General features: G+C 38.0%; 1 protein-coding gene across 3 annotated transcripts in view; it reads left to right on the top strand.

Annotated features, from left to right (window-relative positions):
• dmxl2 (Dmx-like 2) overlaps positions 1-25735 on the top strand; it is a 149743-nt gene that overhangs the window by 15143 nt on the left and 108865 nt on the right. For all 3 annotated transcript variants that reach the window (XM_059952796.1, XM_059952797.1, XM_059952795.1), the window contains exons 2-3: positions 13807-13932; positions 19513-19584. In XM_059952796.1, the coding sequence (XP_059808779.1) occupies positions 13807-13932; positions 19513-19584 (198 nt within the window). The remainder of the gene's footprint in view (positions 1-13806; positions 13933-19512; positions 19585-25735) is intronic.

Raw genomic sequence — 25735 nt, 5'->3', positions numbered from 1 at the left:
TTAAGAAAGTAAAAACAGCCGTTTTACTAGTAAACAATTTAGGGTAACCAAGCTTTCTGTTTTGAAAATAATTCTGGTTGTACTTTCCTGCTTTTTAATTCTGTAGCTCCCTTTTTAGTATATATTAGTTTTTCTGTTCTTATTAATCTCGCACCAAATAATATGAAATATGTATAGTAATGGTGATTAGATGACTTGGGTGTATTTTTAAAAGTGAATACAGGTCATGCTGCTGCTTGAGCTTATTCCTACACAGTGGTAAAGTTTGAATTTTACTTTACAGAAGTTTTTTTGTTAGGTTGCTCAATAGCCTTAACTATTTAAGAGTCCAAATTTGTTCTTACTACAGTTATTTCTGAATTGCAGAACTGTAATCTTTGTTCTATTTCTTGTTCTTATACTTAGTAAAATAAAATTAATTTATCGTGGGTGAATATGCATGCAGATTTCACATGAATTACACTGAATTAAAGTTGAGGTCTTTATTAAAATCTCTCGCATCCTTTGGAAGCAATTTGGCTGCTGTATGTAATTGTAACAGACTCTGTTTCTAGGGATAAGTAATCTTTCCTGATTTTTGAGGATAATTGTAATAAAACATGTATTTAAAATTTTGGATGGAAACAACTGGAATTTATTCAGTGCTGTTCCCAGTTTTGAGGAGCTAATGGCCTTCAAAAGTGTGCATTCTTTTAGTGAGCATTCCACATTCAAATCTACAATGTCAATAATAACACCTGTGTTTTTAAAATATTTTTCCAAGATCAGAGCAGTACTGCATTACAAATAAGAGTGGAACTATTATGTTCTCCACCAGCACACAGTCATCTCACTTCCTGGTGCAATGAGCCAAGTCTCATGAACAATTTTCCTGGCCAAAATGCTCCTTTAGGAATATTTTCAAAAATCTGACATAAAATTAGTGACCTGTAATACCAAGTCCTTAGCATGAAATGTCACAAATTGTGGAGTTGGTGGGGGGGATGGAATGTGAGAAGCAGAATATAAATATGATGCTGGTCTAAGAGGGCAATAATTACTGTTTCACAACTGTCACATGACTATCGCTTTTCACATCTGCATTCTACAACAACACTGGAGGAGGGTCAGCAACTTTAAACTTCCCGGTGTTATCATTTCAGAGGATCTGTACTAGGCCCAGCATGTAAGTACAATTATGAAGAAAGTATCGCATTGTCTCAACTTTCTTAGGAGTTTGTGAAGGTTTGGCATGACATCTAAAATGTTGACAAACTTATGTAAATGTGTAGTGGAGAGTATCACAGCCTGGTATGGAAACACTGATGCCCTTGAACAGAAAATCTTACAAAAAAAATAGTGGACAAGGCCCTGTCCATCGCAGGTAAAGCCCTCCCCACCATTGAGTACATTTACATGGAGCATTGTCACAGGAAACTAGCATCCACCACCAGGGACCCCAACCACCCAGGTCATGGTCTGTCTCTCTGCTGCTGTCAGGAAGAAGGTACAGGAGCAAACATGAGGAAATCTGCAGATGCTGGAAGTTCAAGCAACACACACAAAATGCTTGTGGAACGCAGCAGGCCAAGCAGCATCCATAAGGAGAAGCACTGTCGACGTTTTGGGCCAAGACCCTTCGTCAGGACTAACCGAAAGGAAAGGTAGTAAGAGATTTGAAAGTAGAGGGGGGAGGGGGAAATGTGAAATGATAGGAGTAGACCGGAGGGGGTGGGATGAAGCCAAGAGCTGGAAAGGTGATTGGTGAAAGTGATACAGAGCTGGAGAAGGGAAAGGATCATGGGTCAGGAGGCCTCAGGAAAAAGAAAGGGGGGGGGAGCACCAGAGGGAGATGGAGAACATGCAAACAGCTAAATATGTCAGGGATGGGGTAAGAAGGGGAGGAGGGGCATTAACGGAAGTTAGAGAAGTCAATGTTCATGCCATCAGGTTGGAGGCTACCCAGCCAGTATATAAGGTGTTGTTCCTCCAACCTGAGTTTGGATTCATTTTAACAATAGAGGAGGCCATGGATAAACATATCAGAATGGGAATGGGACGTGGAATTAAAATGTGTGGCCACTGGGAGACACAGGAGCCTCAGGATTCACAACACCAGGTTCAGGAGCAGTTATTACCCCTCAACCATCAGGCTCTTGAACCGAAGGGGATAACTTCACTCAACTTCACTTGCCCTATCACTGAAATGTTCCCAGAACCTATAGACTCACTTTCAAGGATTCTTCATCTCATGTTCTCAAAATTTATTGTTTGTTTTATTTATTCACTATTATTATTTCTTTCTTTTGTATTTGCACAGTTTGTTATCTTTTGTGCCCTGGTTGAATGCCCGGTTGGTGCGATCTTTCATTGATTTTGTTATAGTTATTATTCTAGTATGGATTTATTGAATATGCCCGCAAGACAATGAATCTCAGGGTTGTATATGGTGATATATATGTACTTTGATAATAAATTTACTTTGGAGCTCATTCTTGCATTTTATCAGCATGTCTTGCATATATATATATATATATATAGCAGAACCCTCAGGAATGTAGGTGGTGCTATTTGCATTTCCAGCGTTGGTAATTTGATTTGCTGCCTGGCCTATGCAGAACTTTTGGGGAAATGCAAACAAATTTAAATTGATGTGTATTAGGACAGCGTAATTAGAGAGGTCAGCAAGATTTTGGCTTGGTCTCCCACATTTGCCTCTGGCTCAGCAAGATTTTCTTTCAATCCTCCCTTAAGAGATTTAAGCATATAATCTAGGCTGACACTTCATTGCATTGTGTTGTAAGAAGTCTTTGAGATGGAATTTTAAAATAAGATCCAAATAGCCTTTTTGGAATGAAAGACTCTTAATTTAAAGAGGAGGTGCATTTTCTTGGTGTATGCATAATGTACTTCGAAGTGAGATACCATCATGTTTTATTGCCCTGAAAGTTTAACATATTGTCAGCAGCTGCGCAAAAGCCCTGGGAGAAGGCCGCTACTGCTGGGGCCATGACCGGGTACTGAAGGTAGTAGTAGAAAGTATCTCCTCTGTCTAGGCACCTCTGCCAACCCAGAAAGCTGGAGACCAACCACAGCCTCAGCCTAGATCACCAGTAGGCTTGCTCGACACTGCATATGACTGGCAACTGAAAATCAATCTTGGTAAGCAGTTAATATTCCCTGAGCAAACACGAGGAAATCTGCAGATGCTGGAAATTCAAACAACACACACAAAATGCTGGTGGAACACAGCAGGCAAGGCAGCATCTATAAGGAGAAGCACTGTCGACGTTTCGGTCCGAGACTCTTCGTCAGGACTAACTGAAAGGAAAGATAGTAAGAGATTTGAAAGTAGTGGGGGGAGGGGGAAATCTATAATTCCTTCGGCCTTTCAACTTTTCTTTTCCCCCTCCCCCCAACTTTCCTTTCAGTTAGTCCTGACGAAGGGTCTCAACCCGAAACGTCGACAGTGCTTCTCCTTATAGATGCTGCCTGGCCTGCTGTGTTCCACCAGCATTTTGTGTGAGTTAATATTCCCTAACTTTTTTGCATCATAATCCCTGAGGCCTGACGTGGTTACTCTGTCATAAAACATTGAAGCTGGTGGTCATGTTAGAACTGATAGTTGCTTGGGAAGACCAGATTGAGGAGGCATTTGAGTGTAAGAAAGCCAAATACGAGGAGCTGGTTGAGTAGTACCAGAGACAGGTGGAGGGCACAGTTCAAGCCTATCTAGGTGGGGTATAGAGGTTTTGCACTCTGCTTGCTGTGCAGAACCTACTCTGTCCTTGGCATTATGGGGTTTGCAAAGAAAAGAGCAGTCAGGACCGTCACAGGGGCTGCTGAGTGAATCTCCAGATTGCCGTAGATCAAGAGGTGGACCAGTTGCTGCTGGGACACAAATGAAGGCCTGATCAATGCTGGCTGGGTCGCTTAGGCAAGTGTCTAATAGTGAGAGATCCGAAACACCCGATGACCCCAAATTGTGTCACTGAGGTGTCCCGGCACACCCTAGAATGTATTTTAGCACCAAGACAGTTCTTTGACTGTGGTGTGTAATACCTTTTGAAAACTAACTTGTTAAAATATTTATTGAAATATAATTATGTCCATTTAAGCTTTTATTCATTTTTGTCACTTTGGAAAGTACTTTCTCCCAACTGTTATCTATAATATGATAAATTGATGGTACGACTGGAAGCTAAGGAAAAGCTGAAATACTAAAATTGTGTATACCGTTTTAAAAACCCAAGGTCTAAATTTAGTTCCTGCTGTTATTTTGTTACTCATTCATCCTCTATCAAAATCTGGAACTAGTACCATTTTAGTGTATATTACTGTAATTTTCCTCATGAATTAGAAACTATGTGAAATCTTGGCATTTTATCTTAATCTGTACCTGTTAAAAAAACAGGATCTAAGAGTTACACTAAATGTGTGACAATTGTACTTGTGAGCTAATTCCCAGTCTAAGTGTCTGAATGTTTTGTAAGGATTGTTGGGTAATTCAGTAAATGTTTTACTTGTAACTTGGGGTAGTATTAATCAAATAATTTGAAATGACTGATTTATCAGTTGCCCATTGTTTATTCCGGATGGTATTGAGCTCATTCTAATTTGAAAGAACAAGGCTATTTTAAAATGGATTTTGCAGTCCTTGCTATGAATATCCAAAATTGTTTTGTAAGGCTTAGTTAGGAGGTCCAGAAAGTTTGCTATGTATTTTACACTGGAAACTCAAGATGATTCTATTTCGAAGTGCTTGTCTTGTACAGAGTACAATATTTAAGAGCCTAGGATTTAGTTGGTTCCTGCAATGGCACTGTTTGACCAGCAGATGTTTTATTTATGAATCAACAGCTATGAAATGTCCAAGGGTTGGAGCACTAAATGAACTGGATTTGTACTGAGGAAAGGCTTTCCTTTGATAGTGTGGAGTAGGATGAGGAAATTGGACAGACCTTAGGAGTGATTAAGGGAGGGAGGCTGGCTGCTGAATGTAGGAGTGAATGTTGGACAATGCACTTGAAATAGAAGGGCCAGGATTAGGGTTGACATGATTAAGCATTAAGTTGATATTTTCACATGGGATTAATGAAGTTTCAGGGCAGGTAAGAGTGGATGAGTTGGGGAACAGGGTTGGAGGTTGTTGGTGAGAGACTGAGTTTTTTTTATCTGGCAGTTGACTGGTCCAAGGGTTTGTTGGGTGAGGAATGTGACCTGGGAGTGTGCAAATTGAATATCTTGAGAGAGGTGGGGTAGGAGCTCTGAGAGAGGGAGAGCCAATTAAGAACATAAATGAAAACTGTCAGGCATTGAGAAATCCTTCTGCATGAGTGGTCCATGGACTAGACAGGCCAGGGATGAAACAATGGAAATGCTATTCAGAGCTGCATTGCAAGTTATTGGATGCCATGTTCCATATCCAAAGTCATATGATCATTTGGTTTTTGTATTAAGAGGTTTGGAAGAACTTCACGAGCTGTGCTGTAGGTCTTATTAGCCAGGATGTGCATAGTTGTACAGCCTATAACCAGTTGCCTAGGAGCACCAGCAGGTCGTGTAGGTGCACTGTTGAAGTTCTGACTCAGTCGCTTGGCAACTGGTGACAAGAAGGGCTAAAACCTTGCCTTTTGTCCACACTAAGTTTTGCAACTTTATTTAAATTCTTTAATGGAATAATTAAAACAAATTAAACCAAGACACAATTTAAATATTTTTATAAAAAGAAAAAAAATTGAATAAATTAATTTCTTACCTTATAAGTTATAAGCCTTAATCTCAATTCAAATCAAAAACGTTGCTGGTCCTACGGCAAAATTGTCTAGAATGGAAGTGACTGACATTTTAATAATGCTGTGGAATCCTAAGGGGTCTTTTTAGTGGCATCTGCCATGTGGCATTCCTAGGCCTTGCAGTGAGTCTGTGTCCAGGATTTACTTATCTTGTACCACCAACTGAATACTGGTGGTTCTCTTCAGAATTGTTGTCCTTGCTCAGTTTGACTTAGACCAATAATATTTTGCAAATCTATTTCTGCCAACATTTTTCATTTTTTTGTTTTTTCATTTTGAGTGCAAGTAAAAATCGAAGGCATACCACAGTATTTAAACCAGCAACAATAGCCAGAGATATTTGACCTTAGTATTTCTATGGAATTAAATCACCTATAAATGTTTTCTATCTAGTGATAATGTACTATTGACACCCAATTGACTTTAATATTTTTCCACTTCTTACAACTCTTTGATAATGTGCACAAGTACAGTCATGCAGGGTTAATTGACAGATGGCTCTGAGCAGCAGGGTGGAATCGGTACTGATTAGAGAAGCAGAGTGATAATAGCATTTTATTTTTACTCTTGTTAAAATCTGGTTTTTCTTCTCTGACAGGAGACCCATTTGGTTTATCATGTTTATTGATGTAGTGGGAACCAAAGGTTATTTTGAATGCAGGAGTAACTCATGGGAAGTAATTAGATATAAAATACAAATCATAATTTTAAGAGGATCTTGTTTTTCTTTTTCTCTAGTTTTGGTGTTGGTGTGAAAATTACCACATTGATATATTTCTGAAATCTAGGATATCTATATTTATAAACCCCTTACTATTTTATCTGCAGCTTATTTCTGCACTCCAGCTGTAGTTACTCGGGATATTAACCACAATATCATCTGTTGTGATTATCAGCCCATGTTGTTAAATGTACAGTTGTGTCTTGGTGCATAGTTCAAATTATTTGATAATCTGTAACTTTAATCTCAGCAAGCATTTTGAAATTGTTTAATGTGACAGAGTTTGCAACCTTTGAGTATAATTACTAGAACATGGAACAGTGGAGCACAGAAAAGGACCTTTGGCCCCCAGTTCAGTTCTGACCTTATAACCAACTGTTAAGATCAATCCAACCCTTCCCTTCCACATAGCCCTCAATTTTCCTTCTCAAATGATCCCACTGTATCTGTCTGTACCACCGCTCCTGTCAGCACGTTGGATGCACCTACTATTCTGTGTATAACATCCCTCTATAATTTCCTCCAATCACCTTAAAATTGTATCTGCTCATATTAGCCTTTTCCATCCTGGGGGGAAAAATTCTGGCTACCTATTTAGTCAGCTCTCATCCTCCTTTACTCCAATGAGAAACACTCTAGCTTACTCAATCTATCTTCATATGTTCTCTAACCAAGGCAAATCTCCATAAGACCGACTGTAAGACACAAAGTAGGAGCAGAATTAGGCTATTCAGCCCATCGAGTCTGTTCCACCATTCCATTATTGCTGATTTATTATCTCTCTCAACCCCATTCTCCAGCCTTCTCCCTGCAATCTTTGACTTAGATCCCGAATTGGCTTGCCCACAGAAGGCAAAGGGTAGTTTGCTGGTTGGTGTTTGTATTCTGCATGGAGGTTGGTGACCAGTGGTGTTCCACAAGGATCTGTTCTGGGATTCCTCCTCTTTGTGATTTAAAAAAAAAAATATATATATATATATATATATATATATATATAAATAACCTGCGTGAAGAAGCAGAAGGGTGGGTTAGTAAGTTTGCTGATGATACAAAGGTTAGGGGTGTTGTGGAGATTCTGCAGAGTTGTTCGAGGTTACATTGGGACATCGGTATGATGCAGAACTGGGCTGAGAAGTGGTAGTTGGAGTTCGACCCAGATAAGTTCACTTTTGGTTGGTCGGATTTGAAGACAATATATTCTTAATGGTAAGACTCTTGGCAGTGTGGACGATCAGAGAGATCTATGGGACACTCAAAGCTGCTGTGCAGGTTGACAGTGTTGTTAAGAAGGTGTATCACATTCATCACTCATGGGATTGGGTTCAAGAGCAATAAGGTAATGTTATGGCTATACAAGACCTTGGTCAGACCTCAGTTAGAGTACTGTGTTCATTTATGGTCACTTCACTACAGGAAGGATGTGGATACTATAGGAAGTGTGCAGACGGGATTTACAAAGATGTTGCCTGGATTGGTGAGCGTGCCTTGAAAGAATAGGTTGTGTGAACTTGGCCTTTTTTCCTTAGAGTGACAGAGGATGAAAGGTGACCTGATAGAGGTGTATAAGGTGATGAGAGGCATTGATTGTGTGGATAGCCAGGGGCTTTTTCCCAGGGCAGAAACTGCTAACACGAGGAGGCATAGTTTTAAGGTTTTTGGAAGTAAGTACAGGGGGGATGTCAGGTAGTCAGGATCACAGAGAGTGGTATGTACGTGGAATGCACTGCTAGCGACGGTGGTGGAGGTGGATGCAATAGGGTCTTTTAAGAGAATCTTAGTTAGGTACGTATTCTCCTAACCTGTTGAAATTCTTATGCAGATTCCCTGCTTCCTCAGCACTACCTGTCCCTCCATCTATCTTTCTATTGTCCGCCAATGTAACCACAAAGCCTTCAAATCTATTATCCAAATCATTGACATAAACGTGAAAAGTAACAGTCTCAACATTAACCCCTGCGGAACATTCCTCTACCTCTATCTCCCTCCACGTCCCTTTAGAAACATCTAAACCCCAGAACATCCAGCTGCCATTCCTGCCCTTATGACAGCTTTGTAAGAGCCACAACATTGTAGTTGCATGTAAGGATCCATACTTTTTCATCACCCTTGTTCCTGAAACTTCTTGCATTATATTAGACACATTTCAACCCATCCAGTTGACTGCATTTATGCTGTATCCAATGTCTGTCCTTCCAGTCTCTCTCTCTACACACTGCATCTACCTTTACATTAACTTTTCCATCATCTTACCTATCACTCTCCTTCCTATCCCCATGCCAAGCTACTTTAAACTATCCCCAATAGTTCTTGCAAACTTGCCTAAAAGGAAATTGGTCCCCCTTGAGTTCAGGTCCCCTTTGTATATGTCATACCTTCCTCAGAAGCGATCCTAATGATACACAAATCTGAGGGCTGGAAGTATAAGCTAACCATTATTTTTTGATTTGTAGCATACTCAATATCCTGTGAAATGTATAATGTTACAGTAAGTGTTGCTTTACCTATAAGGAACACATAAAATGCTGGAAGAACTGAGCAGGTTTGGCAGCATCAGTGGAAAAGAGAAGAATAATGAGGTAGTGTTCATGGGTTCATTGTCCATTCAAAAATCTGATGATGGAGGAGAAGAAGCTGCTCCTGAAACATTGAATGTGTATCTTCAGGCTGCTGTACCATCTCCTTGATGGTAGCATTGAGAAGAGGACATGTTCTGGGTGTTGGTCATCCTTTCATTATGGATGCCACTTTTTTTTTGAGGCTTCACCTTTTGAAGGTGTCCTGAATGCTGGGGAGGCTAATATCCATGATGGAACTGACTGAGTTTATAATTTTTGGCTGCTTTTTCTGATTCTGTGCAGTGGTCCTTCTATACCAGACAGTGATGCAATCAGCTAGAAAGCTCTTTACGGTACCTCCTATAGAAATGTATTAATGTCTTTGATGGCATACTAATTCTGCTCAAACTCCTAATGAAATATAGCTGTTGTTGTGTCTTCTTTATATTTGCATCAATATGTTGGGTCCAGGATAAATCTTCAGAGATATTGACACCCAGGAGCTTGAGACTGCTCACTCTTTCCACTGCTGATCCCTTGTGGAGGACTGGTGTGTATTCCCTCGACTTCCCCTTCCTGAAATCCACAATCAATTCCTTGATCTTACTGATGCTGAGTGCAGTGTTGTTGTGACACCACTCAACCTGCTGATCTGTCTCACAACTGTACACTTCCTCATCCTCGGCCCGAAACGTCAACTGTACTTCTTCCTATAGATGCTGCCTGGACCGCTACGTTCCGCCAGCATTTAGTGTGTGTTGCTTGAATTTCCAGCATCTGCAGATTTCCTCATGTTTGCGTTTTTAAACATCCTTGTAAATCTCCTTTGCACACTTTCTATGGTTTCCACGTCCTTCCTATAGTGAGGCGACCAGAATTGAGCACAGTACTCCAAGTGGGGTCTGACCAGGGTCAATAGACAATAGACAGTAGGTGCAGGAGTAGGCCATTCGGCCCTTCTAGCCAGCACCACCATTCACTGTGATCATGGCTGATCATACACAATCAGTACCCCGTTCCTGCCCTCTCCCCATATCCCTTGACCCTGCTATCTAACTCTCTTGAATGCATCCAGAGACTTGGTCTCCACTGCCTTCTGGGGAGTGGGCACATATCCACCACTCTCTGGGTGAAAAAGTTTTTCTGCATCTCTGTTCTAAATGGCCTACCCCTTATTCTTAAACTGTGGCCTCTAGATCTGGACTCACCCATCAGCGGGAACATGCTGCCTGCCTCCAGCATGTCCAATCCCTTAATAATCTTATATGTTTCAATCAGATCCCCTCTCATCCTTCTAAATTCCAGTGTATACAAGCCCAGTCACTCCAATCTTTCAACATGTGACAGTCCTGCCATTCCGGGAATTAACCTTGTGAACCTACGCTGCACTCCCTCAATAGCAAGAATGTCTTTCCTCAAATTTGGAAACCAAAACTGCACACAATACTTAAGGTGGGGTCTCACCAGGGCCCTGTACAGCTGCAGAAGGACCTATACTCAATTCCTCTTGTTATAAAGGCCAGCATGCCATTAGCTTTCTTCATTGCCTGCTGTACCTGCATGCTTGCTTTCATTGACTGATGTATAAGAACATCTAGATCTCGTTGTACTTCCCCTTTTCTTAACTTGACTCCATTTAGATAGTAATCTGCCTTCCTGTTCTTGCCACCAAAGTGGATAACCTCACATTTATCCACATTAAACTGCATCTGCCATACATTTGCCCACTCACCCAAGCTGTCCAAGTCACCCTGCATTCTCATAACATCCTTCTGACATTTCACACTGCCACCCAGCTTTGTATCATCAGTAAATTTGCTAATGTTACTTTTAATCCCTTCATCTAAATCATTAATGTATATTGTAAAAAGCTGCGGTCCCAGCACCGAACCTTGCGGTACCCCACTGGTCACAGCCTGCCATTCCGAAAGGAACCTGTTAATCACTACTCTTTGTTTCCTGAGGTTGGGTGGGACTACAACGAGAAGTCATGGATTAAGGGTGAAAGGTGAAAAGTACATGAGGGGGAACTTCTTCAGTCAGAAGGTAATGAGAGTGTGCATGAGCTGCCAGTGCAAGTCGTGCCTGCGAGCTCAATTTCAACGTTTAGAAGTTTGGATGGGTGTATGGATAGCTATGGTCTGAGTGCAGATTGATGGGACTAGGAGTTTAAATTGACTAGTTGGACTGACAGGCCTGTTTCTGTCCTGTACTTTTCTATGACCGGCATGTTGTACAGCTGTGGTATGATGCTGTAACTCTTGTATTCAGAGTGCCAAAGTGACTGAAAATTTAAATGCTTATCCTTGTTTAGTCTGACCATCTGTAATTCTTGTCAATTATCAACATTATAAGAACCTGCCTGACTTGCTGAGCATTTCCAGCATCTTACTTTTTATCTCCAATATCTGCAGGTTTTAAACAATTTTTTGTAATTTTCGACTCTTAATTATCTTTAGTGTCCTTGTAACTATTTCAGTTATATCAGAGCAATTCGGATGAAAAATAAATGAAGCTTTTTCCCTTTTTGAAAAAGCAAACCTGGTAAAGTGTTTAATTTCCTGGATGATAGTTTTCTAACTATGTACCAACCATAAATGTTTTGCAAATCTGAACTCCATCTTGCAACAAGGTTGAGGAAGAATTTGAAAGTGTGACAAAGTTCTTTGTCACATCTTCAAATTCTTTAAGAGAAATTTGTTAAGAAAATTTGTATAGGTTTAAAAATGATAAATTTCAAAGCCGGAAACTTTTCAAAGCAACTGAAGCTGCTGACGATTGTTTCAGAATAAATACCCCTTGAAATAAAGGGAAAAATTAAAAGAAGAACTCGCTATATTTAATGAAGATGGGTAACTTCATTCAAATAAATGGGATCACACTATATAAAGTTGATGTGCCCTATTTCCCTTTCTGCTAGCAACAACATGCTGCCTAAAACCAGCCTGATCTAAAATGGTAAGGCCCTGTGTAAGTAACATCAGGGCATTGTGTGACATTGATATGCCAGGACAAACTGTAGCTAGGAAACTGCTGAAAAAAGCAGATGGCCAAGCTATTGCCCTATTATTGTCAACTATAAAGCATGCCAAGAATTTTAAGTGTCATGGCATTCAAAATATGCCAAAACAAAAATTATTTAAATGTAACTGAAGTTTACTTGCCTTTTATTTTTTTAAAAAAAACACCTCGTGTTCTGGTCGTAGTCCTTTCCAGCCATTCCTTGCTATTGAAATATATGATCCAAAGAGCTGTTATGGTAGTAAACTGCAGAAAATCTGTGCTATTGCCACTGATGGAATATAGAGCAGGAACTATCTGTTAAGCTTAACCAATAAGTTTGGGACTTCCAGTTTGTACAGGGATTGCATACACAGTTAGGAACTCTGGAATGCTGGCATTTGTCTATGAAACTGCCAATCTTCCCAAGCAAGTTTCAGTTAATTACCTTTGCCATTTCCAGGGAGCAAGTTCCAAATGAATCCTAATAGTCTTAATCTGGCATTTCCAGACTTAAAATCTTTGGGGTTCCAGCTTCATCTTTTCTCACCCTCTGCACTGTAGAAGATTATTGTATCTGGAAATAAACACTTGAACCAGATGAATATTATTATTCAACATTAAATGTTAAATCAGCTTGAGAATTTCTTTCCATGTTTTAAATATATGAATGTAGTTGCAGCATATTATTAGACACACACAGTTTAGTTTAGTTCAGTGTAGTTCAATTTAGTGCTGTGTCGTTCATTGACTGCTGACCACAGAGCCAGTCTTTCCCAATCAAAATCTCTCAAAATAGCATTAAAAAAAAGGAGTAACCAGAAACACATCATAACATGAACTACAGAGTCCAAACCCCAAACCACGTCCATAAAACCTTACCCAACACCCAAGACTGGCACCATCCTCCAGCAGTATTGAGTGAGAGGAAGAGAGAGACTAGTCAAATGCAGGCACTTTCCTGTAGCAGCAGCAAGCGAGAGAGAGCGTTCAAATGCAGGCACCCTCTTCTGGCAGCAGTGAAAGGTATGAGACACCAGTCAAATGTAGGTAGACGGTGCTGAACACCTGCTCGCCTTCTACTCTCGTCCTCATTGATTTCAATCTTGCTTTAGTTGGTGAGAAATTGAGTCGAGCACTGCTCTTGCCCCATCCCCAGGCTTCTGGTCCTCCAGGCTACACGCTGTTTGAAACTTCACCAAACTCCTTCAGAGACAGCAAAACGCTAGATCACTTAATCGGCCTGAAACATCGCATTGAAATGTAAATCACAGGTTCCAGTAGCAGCAGAGTCATATTTTAAAGAAGAAAAAATAGTTATGTGAACTGTTTGAAGAACAAATAGAGAGCAAAATTGAAATTAAGTAAAAGCAGGAGTCACAATCCAGAAAGACACTGACAGCAATGGTTTTTGGAAACAATGGAATCCAGGAATTGTGAAAAATAGAATTAAACAACTGAGAAAAAAAATATAAATTCAGTTTTGAGGTTTGAGAGAAATGTAGCAAAATCATTGGTGATTCAACAGTGTGATATTTGAGAAAACATTGGAATATATTAATAACATTATTTTTTTCACTTTTTATAGCTGATGTGATTTGCTGTGATAGAATAGAAGAACATGAGACTTTATATTAGTTTTATTGCAATGTTGTATACTTTTTCATTTAGTTCCTCACTTGATTTTGTGAAACCACATTTAGTTGGAAAATGGTTTGGGTTAATAAATCGTTTCTTATGATTTCTGATTTGACAGGCGTATGCTTCAGGATGTGACATAGTCATTCTCGGAAGTGATTTTGAATGTGTTCAAATCATCCCTGGTGCTAAACATGGAAATATCCAAGTCGGCTGTGTGGAATGTTCCCTTCAGCAAGGCCGGGTAAAATATCTTAATTTGATTAATCCCAGTAACTAATTAGTGAAGTTTATTATCGTAATTTTATGTTTTAATATTTTGCTTTATCTTGTGTTTGTGTTCTATACTAGATTTCGCACATCTAGGCTTGTTTTTAACAGCAGTTATTTACTGTTGATTTTGTTCAAATTACTTTGCTTTCTGATTTGTGTATATCTGAGAGATATGAATTAGTAAGCACAGAAATCTTGGGGAGAGATGTATCTCAGGTTCAGGTAGCTTAACTTGTGTTATTTGTCCAATTCCTGGAGGATATTGGTGAAATTCACCTAAATAAAATTGCAGGGTTTTTTTTTGTGAAATGATAATGGGTCAAATTGAGGGTGGTCCAAAGGAGTTTCAATTTTTATTGACTCCTCTATTCCATTTGTTCAACATGATAACTTTTCGGATCCGAATGGTAGATTTTTGTTAATTATGGGTTTACTTTGTAATAAAAAGGTTGCTTTGGTTAATGTTTATGCTCCAAATGTGGATTGTCCTGACTTTTTTAAGTCCTTATTTACTTCTTTACCCAATCTAAATGAATATAAGTTAATAATGGGTGGAGACTTTAATTGTTGTTTAAATCCTTTGATGGATAAATCTTTATCTATTCAGACTTTACCTAATAATTCGGCCACTTAACTCCTTTTTGACTGATAATGGAGTTTTTGATGTTTGGAGATTTCGGCATCCTAATGACAAAGAGTTTTCTTTTTTTCTCACATGTTTATCATTCTTATTCAAGAATTGATTATTTTTTTGTAGACTCTTGTTTTATTCCATCAGTAATCCGTTGTAATTACGATATTATAGCTATCTCTGACCATGCTCCGTTAATACTTTCTATTAAATTTACGGATACAGTTTCTAATGCCAGACAATGGCGATTTGACTCTACCTTATTGCAGGACTCGGACTTTATAAAATTTATGAAGGAGCAGATTGATTTCTTCTTTTCAACTAATTCCACAGATGATATCTCCTGCGGAACACTTTGGGACACTTTTAAAGCGTATATACGTGGACAGATTATCTCTTACTCCGTTGGTTTGAGAAAATGCATTAAGAAGGAAACTCTTTTATTGGTCGATAAAATTAAAGAGATTGATAAGAAATATTCGATCACTCCTAGTAAGGAGCTTTACAAACAAAGGGTTGAACTTCAAATGGAACATAGTTTATTACTTACATCTCCGATTGAAAATCAATTAATGAAAACCAGATCTGATTTTTATATACATAGTGATAAATCTGGTAAACTGTTAGCTAGTCAATTGAAGAATGCTTTGCTTAAACGTCAAATCACTAAGATTCGTCAGCAGAATGGGAATTTGACAGTTAATCATGATGAGATAAATAAGGCATTTCAAGACTTCTATACCTCCCTGTATCAATCTGAATTCCCTCGGGATCGTAATACCATGTGTGATTTTCTTGGGTAATTAAATTTCCCAAGATTATAATCCGATGATCTTTCAATATTGGATACTCCTATTACGGATGTAGAAATTAAAGGGGCTATTTCCTCAATGAATTCTGGGAAAGCACCAGGTCCAGATGGGTATACAGTAGAATTTTTAAAAAAATTTTCCACTACTCTTTCTCCTTGGTTATGTAAGGTTTTTGAGGAAGCAATTAGACTGGGGAATTTGCCACAATCGTTTTATAGAGCTTCCATTTCTCTAATATTGAAGAAAGATAAAGACCCTACTGACTGTGCATCCTGTAGACCAATATCTTTATTGAATGTAGACTCCAAGATTTTTTCCAAGTTACTGGCATCCAGATTGGAGAAGGTATTACCCAAAATTATTTCAGAAGATCAAACCGGTTTTATTAAAAATCGCTATTTTTTCAATGTTAGGAGATTACTGAATATTGTTTATACTCCCTCACATGACACTTCAGAATGCGTGATTTCATTAGATGCGGAGAAAGCATTTGACAGAGTTGAATGGCCTTACTTATTTAATGTGTTGGAGAAGTTTAATTTTAGTCCGACATTCATTTCTTGGATTAAATTGATTTATCACACTCCAGTAGCCTCAGTGTTTACCAATAATCAAAGATCTCCCTTTTTTCGCCTATTTCGGGGCACTAGACAAGGATGTCCTCTTAGTCCATTACTATTTAACATTGCCTTAGAACCTTTGGCAATTGCCATCGGAGAATCACAGGATATTTTGGGTATTAATCGTGGGACAGACATTCATAAGTTATCTTTGCATGCAGATGATTTATTACTATTCATTTCTAACCCTGAGAAATCTATTCCAGCAGTTTTATCATTGTTGGCTCAATTTAGTGAGTTTTCTGGGTATAAGTTAAATCTTAATAAGAGTGAATTATTTCCTTTGAATAGACAGGTCCCAATATATGGAAATTTACCTTTTAAATTAGTTAATGACTCTTTTATTTATTTAGGGATCAAAATCACAAAAAACCATAAAGATTTATTTAGGTTTAATTTTTTACCCTTAATTGATCAGATTAAAGGCTTGTTTACTAAGTGATCACAATTATCTCTATCTCTAATAGGCAGGATTAATGCTATTAAGATGGTTATTTTACCTAAGTTTTTATATATTTTTCAAGCGGTACCAATTTTTATTCCGAAATCTTTTTTTACTAATGTTGATTCAAAAATTTCCTCATACATATGACAGAATAAAAATCCCAGGTTAGGTAAAATATATTTACAGAAGATAAAGAAGGAAGGCGGGTTAGCATGATCTAATTTCAGATTTTATTATTGGGCAGTTAATATTAGATACTTGTCATGTTAGTTGAAAGATTGGGGTGGATCTTTTGGCCCTCATTGGGTGAGTTTAGAGATTAAATCTGTATCAGCCGAAACAAATTGACAACCCCATAGTTAAACATACTTTACGTATATGGTTTCAATTTCGGAAATTTTTCGGGTTGACTCAATTCGTTTTAAATAGTCCTATTGTATTTAATTGCTTTTTCCACCCTTCCATTATAGATCAAGCTTATTCGGCTTGGAAAACTAAGGGATTGCTAAGATATTCTGATTTTTTTTGGACAGTTGTTTTATGTCTTTTGAGCAATTATCCAACAAATATAACTTGCCTAGATTTCATTTTTTTTAGATATTTACAGATTAGACATTCTTTAAGTACTGTACTCCCTACGTTTCCAAATTTTGTGCCTTCAGATATTTTGGAGAGTTTGTTTGAATTAGACCCTTTTCAAAAAGGGCTTATTTCAAAACTTTATAATATAATTATGAAGATACGTTCAGAGCCCCTTTATAAGACCAAAAAGGATTGGGAAAGAGAGCTTAACCTTATTATTCCTAGTGAGAATTGGGATAGAATTCTTCAATTAGTTAATACATCATCAATATGTGCCAAACATTCATTAATACAATTTAAGGTCGTACATAGGGCCCATATGTCCAAGGATAAATTAGTTCATTTTTACTCTTATATAAATCCTATTTGTGATAGATGTCAATCTGAAATTGCGTCTTTAACTCATATGTTTTGGTCATGTCCGCTTTTGAAAAAATATTGGAAAGATATTTTTGATATTATCTCTGCGGTTTTGAATATTGATTTACAACCTCATCGTATTGCCGCAATTTTTGGTTTACCAATGATGGACTCACTGCATTTATCTTCTTCCGCCCGTCGAATGATTGCATTTCTAACTCTGATGGCTAGAAGATCTATATTGTTGCATTGGAAGGAAATTAACCCTCCCACAGTATTTAATTGGTTCTCTCAAACTATGTTATGTTTAAATTTAGAAAAAATTAGAAGTGGTGTTTTTGATACTTCAATTAAATTTGAAAAGATATGGAGACCATTTATTCAATATTTTCATATGATGTAATATGACCCCGTTCCAAATTCATTTGACTTTCCAGCTTTTAGCTTATGTATGTTGAGAGGACCGGAAGTGACGGCATTGATGATTATTTATTCTTGTGAGATATTATAAACAGCCCTTTTTTTTCTCCCAACATTTCTTTTTTTTCCTTCTTTTTTTTTTGCTTCTTTTTTCTTCTTTATTAGTTATTAGATTAGTAGATTAGTTAATTTTGCATTATATATTTTTTTCTTTTTTCTGTTTTTCTATATCATATATTATGAAATATCTAGACTTACCATGTTCATACATATACTGTATGGTTTATGTCTTGGTAAACCCATTTATACTGTAACTATTGTTTGTCTTTTTTCATCTGTAATGGAATTTGTATGTTTGTAATTTTTTAATTAATATATCATTTGTATTTTGTCCACATTATTAATAATAATAAAAAGATTGAGAAAGAAAGGGGAAAAAAAGGGTTGTCTACCAGTTAGTCCTAACCTGACTAATTAGACTTGAATCTCTGGGTTACCCAGGCTGTAAGAATTCCAGCCAAGTTCGCTAATTGATGATGCACAGTTTCAGGGAACTCTATATCTGTGTACCAATTCTTCCATGGTGGGTTTACTTGGGTCAGAATCAGGACTGGGTATATGTCATTGGCAGAAGTACATTGCAAATACATAATAACTCTAAATTATAAGAAGTATATTTTTTTTAAAAAAGGAGATTAAATAAGCAGTGCAAAAATAGTGAGGTAGTCTATTCAGAAATCCCATGGCAAGGGGGAAGAAACTGTTCCTGAAATGTTGAGTGTGTGTCTTCAGGCTCCCATACCTCCATGGTGGTAGCAGTGTGAATCCATCTGAGTTCTGTTAACTTAGAGGCATGTTATATTACAGGTGATTTCCAGGAGGGGAATCCCATTAATCTCATTTCCCTCTCTGCAGCATTTTTCTCCACAATGCTTATTAACTCTCCCTTGATTCTTTTTTTACATTAAATTTACATGAAGGTATAATTTACAGCAGCCAACTAACCGAGTTGCAAGTCTTGGGGATATGGGAGGGAATGGAATATTTGGAGGAAAGATATCTCTGCCCCCAGCCTGCTGGGGGTACTTACTAGTTGTTGAGTTGATGTATGCACTTAAACTTACAGCAGTTGTAAACTGCTCCTTGGGAGCTAAGTGGTGAGCACCAAAAGCTGTCATAAATCTTGGATGCCTTGCCATGCTCCTGTTGCTTGGTGCATGGAATTGATTATATTGAAAGCTGGTTCCAAGACTTGGACATGCTGAGCGGTTTCAATAGAAGCTTATTATCTTATTGAAATCCAGTGAAGCTACTGTATATCCAACCCTCATAGATGTGAGCATGCTGTTTTATACTTATTCTTTAGATAATTCTTTCACCAGCTGGTGCCTCCTGACCAGTTATATAACAGCCTTCAATGTGACAGAGGAATTTGCAGAGAGCATCCTGTGTTTGATTCTTTTTATATCTTAATTATATCCAGTAAAGTGAATCAGTTCTGTAATTTCAAATCAACATAAATGTTTAAATATTGCAAATTAATCTACAGTGTTAATACGTAAATTTGTCTCCATTGTATTGAAATTAAATCATATTTCCAGGACATTCTGTGATGTTTCTCAACTATTCAAGTGAAGAAATGTCCGTACATTGAGTAAATAATTTTAATTGCCGTTCCTAGATCGCTGCTTCATATGGGAACACTGTTTGCATTTTTGAGCCAGTACCATTACGACATCACAAAAGAAAGCTTGTGAGTATGATCAATCATTTCACCTATTCTTTGAAAATAATGCAATATAATTTTTAATTTTCTTTGAGGTAATGTCAGATTTTCTTTCATCTCAAAACGTGCAGTTTCTCTCCACGCTACATTAGGGTTCTGTTTCTGACAACTGGTTGTCGCCCAATTTGTAAATGTGAGTGCCTGATATTATATTTAAATGAAACCATTAGCCAGCTAAAGGCAGTGCATAGTTCAACCATTGAGATTCCTCTGCAATATACAATGATATAGCTGAAAACAGAGATCCCACACAGCAGAAGATTTTCCCCTAGGGGGAAAATCCATACTTCCATCATTTGATAAATGAGAAACATGTTAAGGCCAGTCCTACAACTCTTTGTCAAAACTCCCAGAAGAGAGAGGATATTTCCCAGAAACATGGGGGGGAGGGGGGGGGCAATGATAGGGAATGTCTTGTTGAATTCATAACGTAAAACAGTACAGTATAGCACAGAATGGGATAGGCTCTTTGACCATCATGTCTGTATTAATAATTTAAACTAATCCCATCTGCTTGTATATAGTCTATCTTCCCCTGTCCCATGTGCTTGTCTAAATGCCCCTTAAAGTTTGTTATTTGTATCTACTTTACAAACCTCCCTGGGAATGCATTCCCACTCACCTACTATTCTTTTGAAAAGCACAATCTAGCCTTTCAAATCTCCCATAAGCTTTTCCTTTCTCCTCTTAAACCCATGCCCTTAGTATTTGACATTCATGGGGGGGATGGGTGAAGGTAGGGAAGAAACTTTGTCTACCTACCTTATCTAGACAACTTATAACTTTTTAATATTTCTATCAGATTGCCTTTTACTCTGATACTCTGGAGATGACAATGTTTGCCCAATCTTTCCTTATTGCTAATACTCACTCATGCAGACAACGTCCTGGTGAATCCCTGCTCTCTATCCTCCTTTCCTATAATTACAACTGAACACAATGCTCCAAATCTAGCCTAACTAAAGTTTTAATACAGCTACAACGTAACTTCCAGACTTTCACAGCCTGACCAATGCAAATATGCCCTCTGCTGCCTTTACCGTCCTATGTACTTTTGTTACCACTTTCAGTGAGCTATGGACTTGCATGCCAAGAACCCGCTATGCATCAATGTTCCTAAGGGTCCTGCCATTTACTGTATGTTTTCCTCTTACAAGTTGACCTTCCAAAGTGCAAAACCTCACACTTGTCTCAATATTATTTATTATTATTTGTTTTGATTTGTAATTGATAGTTTGTCTTCTGCATATTGATTATTTGTCCATCTTTGTGTGTAGTTTTTCATTGCTTCTGTTGTGTTTCTTTTGATTCTACTGAATGCCCGCAAGAAAATGAATCTCAGGATAGTATATGGTGATATGTACATAATTTGATAATAAATTTGCTTCAAACTTTGTTGAGTTTTGTCTGTAATCTTCTATCCTGTTGTATCTTCTGAATATCTTCCTCACCATTTACAACTCTGCCAATTTTTATGTTGTCTACAAGGTTGCTAATTAGCCCCACTATGTTTTCAAGCAAATCGTATGTATCATAAAGAACAACTGTCATCCCAGCACTGATCCTGCAGATACCACTGCTCAAGGCACCTCTGTCTTTCGCGGACATTTCAATATTGATTCCATCTCCCAAGAATCCTTGGATCACATGCGCTTTAATGTTCAGGGTCAGCCTACCATAAAGGACCTTGATGAATGCTCTACTGAAGTTTGTTCATTCAGAATTAAAATCTACTGCTTTGGTCCCTTATTTTTTTTGTAAATGAGCCTGAATAAGTTTGATGACATATTTCTCAGTGGAAAACTGTACTTCACCCTTACTTCAAAGCATGCAACCTCTATTCAACAGTGATCTTATGGATATCCAGAAAAAGGATGTTTGTACAGGAAAGTAGCAGATCAGCCGCAATCTTATTCAATGATCAGATGGTCAATTCCTGCTTCAGTTTTGTTTCTTAACAAGTTTGTTATAGTATTAGAGAAAAGAATACAGAAAACTTTTTAATACTTTTTCTAGTCTACCTATAATGACTGAACTTAAAATGCATTGTTCAGCACTTTTGTTACCTATATTGAAAATTCATTCTCTGTCGCAAATCTAATAGAAATTAACTCCCAAAATGCACTGAGAGACTAGCTTTCCATTTTGATCTCCAACTATTAAAAGATTTCCTGTGTTGTTCTGCCTGACACCACATCCTACCAATTTAGAATTTCTATCAATTTCTCATAAGTAAAGACAAGATAACCTTCATGATAATTTGATGTGACAGTTGTACTCTCCGTTCCAGGACTGTATAATCCTGTACAATAATATCACTGTCAATGTCAGTACAGGTGTGGAATTACAGCAGAGGTTTGGCAGTTTACTGACCAACATTTTATAGTCAATATTTATAGTGCAGTCTGTAGGAATGTTCTAAAATCATTCTTGAGTTAAACTTTCAGGAAACCAAACCATTTAGAATGCAGCATGCATTTAATTTACCAAAAGGGTGAATTGATCAAAAACTCACTAATTTAATATGTTGTTTTGAAAAATCCTAACCTACCACTTTCTTAATACCTCTGTCCAACTTGAAGATGGTGCAAAATTTAATTTAATATCTGGTGTTTAATGTATTGTTGAACTAGATGTTCTCCTTCATCAGCCAAGGATTGGCACCATCAGGTATCTTGGTGTTCTGAGGCCTTTTGAAAGTGAATATTCTCTAATCTGACATTTTTAGTGTGGTGTGCTTTCCAGGTATGGCAGAGAAAAAAAATAGTAGTTTTAGTTTATGGCCACCAGGTGGTGATACAGCTTTACTGTACATTGTACCATTGCCACCTTCTAATATGTCTGTACTTCATACTGTAGAAACCTGTGGAGAAAGATGTCCAAGTTATTGGTTTGTCATGCCATACCTGTGCTCTTCAAAATATATCCAGATTTGTCCTGTGGAGAGTATACTACAGATAGATGTTTAAATCTTATACCTATGCTTACCTTAGCAAAGGTTAGATGCAGTTTGTGCAATTCCAGTATGGTGAATGGTTGAAACTGACCCAAGTATGTGACATCACATTGTAAACAGAGTCTAATGTAGAATCTATGCATGACATCGATGTCTAGTAACTGGCACCTGCACTATCATTGCCTGATGCCTTGGTTGCAGCTGCAAGCAGATCCCGGCACAGTGGTAACTGCTAAATTGTGCACAGCGCCAATATCTGAATTGGTGGCTATGAGTGTGAATTCTAGTGAGAGTATATCATTACTGTGTTCCTACTCTGCCACTACTATCCATTATCCTAGCCTGATCTGAATGTATTAGTACCACAGCCAAGAAATTGCATTGGAAGATAAGGAAAATGGAACGCGTTATTTCACCTGCACCAATTTTTTTTTTCAATCTACCAATGCATAGAAAGCATCCTGTCCAGGTGTATTTATGGCTTGGTATGGTAGTTGCTCTCAACCAAAACAGCAAGAAAGTAGAGAGCTGTGGACACAGCCCACTACAACAGGAAAATGAGCTTTGGGCTCTTAACTATACTCTGCTTTCTTAATGCAGAGTACAGTTAATATTCTTAATAATCAAAGACTGCACCTATCCAGCCTCCCATTTGCCTAAAAGCACGTATCACTAAGGCCAAGAACAGTTTCTGTCTCATTGTTTCAAGACTATTGAGCAGTTCCCTGGAACAATATGATGGACTTCTTATCTCATAACCTGCCTTGTTATGTCCTTGTCTCTTATTGCCTGCCCGTTCTACACTGTAACACTTTTTTACATTTTGTTACTGTTTTCTGTTGTATTACCTCAATTCAGTATTACAGTGAAATGATATGTATTGATGGCATGCAAAACTAAATTTTTAACTGTAACTGTGATAATAAACCATTTTTCCAAAAGAATTATGGAAAATACATCACTGATCCTAAACACCTTCTCTGCGATAATTAGGATTAAGCTGTCAGTGACCCCCCAGATCTGCCAATCAACACAATCTTTTCATTATGTGTTTGAAGGGTTTATTATTCTCTAGAGAAGTCCTTCTCCTCGGCACCTCTAGTGCCATGTTCAAGAATCTGGGCACCTACATTATCCCTTAAGCAATCTTCCCTTTGAAAGTCAGCTTCAGTTACTCAAAGTTTCCTATCTCCTGCTTGGGGCATAGAGTGCCTCCATTTCAAGATTACAGAATGGGCTCAAATGTAGCAAATGACATCCAGCATAGTGTACTGGAGCAGTCAGTTATTCCTAGCAAACAAGAGAAATTATAAATATCAGATATCACAAAATTGGTACAGCTACAGGTTAATTTTTCATTAGCTTCTACTGCTTACACTACTTTAGAAAGAATTGATCTAATTTTGGGGGAGAAAAACAGCTATGGCTTTTCATCTGGAATATTTGTCAACTTTTTGTAGGATTTTGGCAAAGTGATCTATAAAGTTGTTTACTGATCTCCCATTAGTACCTTTTTATTCATACTGTAGTGTGTAAATTCCTTAGAATGGTATTGGCACATCTGCCAAGAGCTAAATCAAGATTCAAATTTATTTATCACATGTACATTGAAACATACAGTGAACTTTGTCATTGGTGCTAACAACCAATGTATCTTGGGTGCTGCTAGCAAGCCCAGTAGGATCTGATTTTGTTTGCTAGAGTTGGATGCATATTCTGATCATGTGGAACCATGCATCACTGACCCAGCTTAATGCTTTAAACAGATCAGAATGATTTGCATAGCATTACCACTTGCGTCCTCTGTTCTTGATTAATATTTCACATTTTATTTTTGAACCACTCTGTGTTTTAGATTGTTGTATTAACAGTGATTTATTTAACGATCATTGGAAAATTTGTAAAGTATTCAGGTTGAACTGGGTTGTCAATGACTGCGGGTGGGTGTTGTTTTAATCGTCGACCTGAGCTAACCTCTACTACTGCTAAAGTTGCCTGAAATTGGTTTGTGAAACTAGATGGCAATGTAGGAAAATGCCACCGGGTTTGTGAATCCCATATGTGTGTGTAGTGTAGGCCTCCGTTAGTCTTGATAGACCATGGATTTGCACCTTGGAAAGTTTCCAGGGTGCAAGCCTGGGCAAGGTATTTTTTATGGAAGATCAGCAGTTGCCCAAGCTGCAAGTCTCCCCTCTCCATGCCACCGATGTTGTCCAAGGGAAGGGCATTAGGACCCATACAGCTTGGCACCGGTGTCATCGCAGAGCAATGTGTGGTTAAGTGCCTTGCTCAAGGACACACACACACACACACACACACACACACACACACACACACAGAGCTTGAACTAGCAACTTTCAGATAACTAGACGAACGCCTTAACCACTTGGCCATGCGCCTACATACCCCATATGTGTATTCTGTATGTGAATACAAATATCCCCAACCTGCTGCCACTCTTTGATAGCTTTTGCCTGACTTAACTCTGAAGATAGATAAACTCCTGGAATCTAGCAGCAGTGAATAAAGTTGCCACAATTCCCTAAGAACTAGAAATTCATTCATTTAAAAGAAGAACAGTCGTGAGGGTCATTGGTTAGTATTAAGTAGTTTATATTGCTTGGTAAGGCAGCAGTAGAATGTCTTTTATCTCATGGCTCTAGGGATCCAGGTTTAATCCTGACCTCTGGTGTTATCTCTGGAGTTTGCATGTTGTTCTTATGACTGCATCGGTTTCCTTTGAATGTTCTAATTGCTCTGCATGTTCTGAAGACATGCAGTTTCACAGGTTAATTGATGACTAAATTGCGCCTAGTGTGTAGGTGAGTTGTATAAGTTGGGAGAGTTTGTCATGATAGTGAGAGTGTAAATGAATACTTGATGCTCAACATAGACTTGGTGGACCAGGGTGTCTGTTAAGTGCTGTATGACTCTGACTTATTAAAACTTACTATTTTTAATATTTCTAGATGGTGTTTTAAAATTCTGAATGTTTAATGATCAAATTTTTTTTATTTCTGCATGCCAAAAAATCATTTTTTATTGTCATGGTCCTGGCTTACTTAACTGGCTACCATCGGTTATTTGTCAAATATTTTATGCCTACCGCCCCACTGTAACAGTATTTATTATATGCATGGTCTGGATACCATATCAAGTCCC

This window comes from Hypanus sabinus, chromosome 28, assembly GCF_030144855.1.
Source record: "Hypanus sabinus isolate sHypSab1 chromosome 28, sHypSab1.hap1, whole genome shotgun sequence".
NCBI classification, from domain to species: Eukaryota; Metazoa; Chordata; class Chondrichthyes; order Myliobatiformes; family Dasyatidae; genus Hypanus; species Hypanus sabinus.
This window is presented reverse-complemented; position numbering and strand designations above follow the sequence as displayed.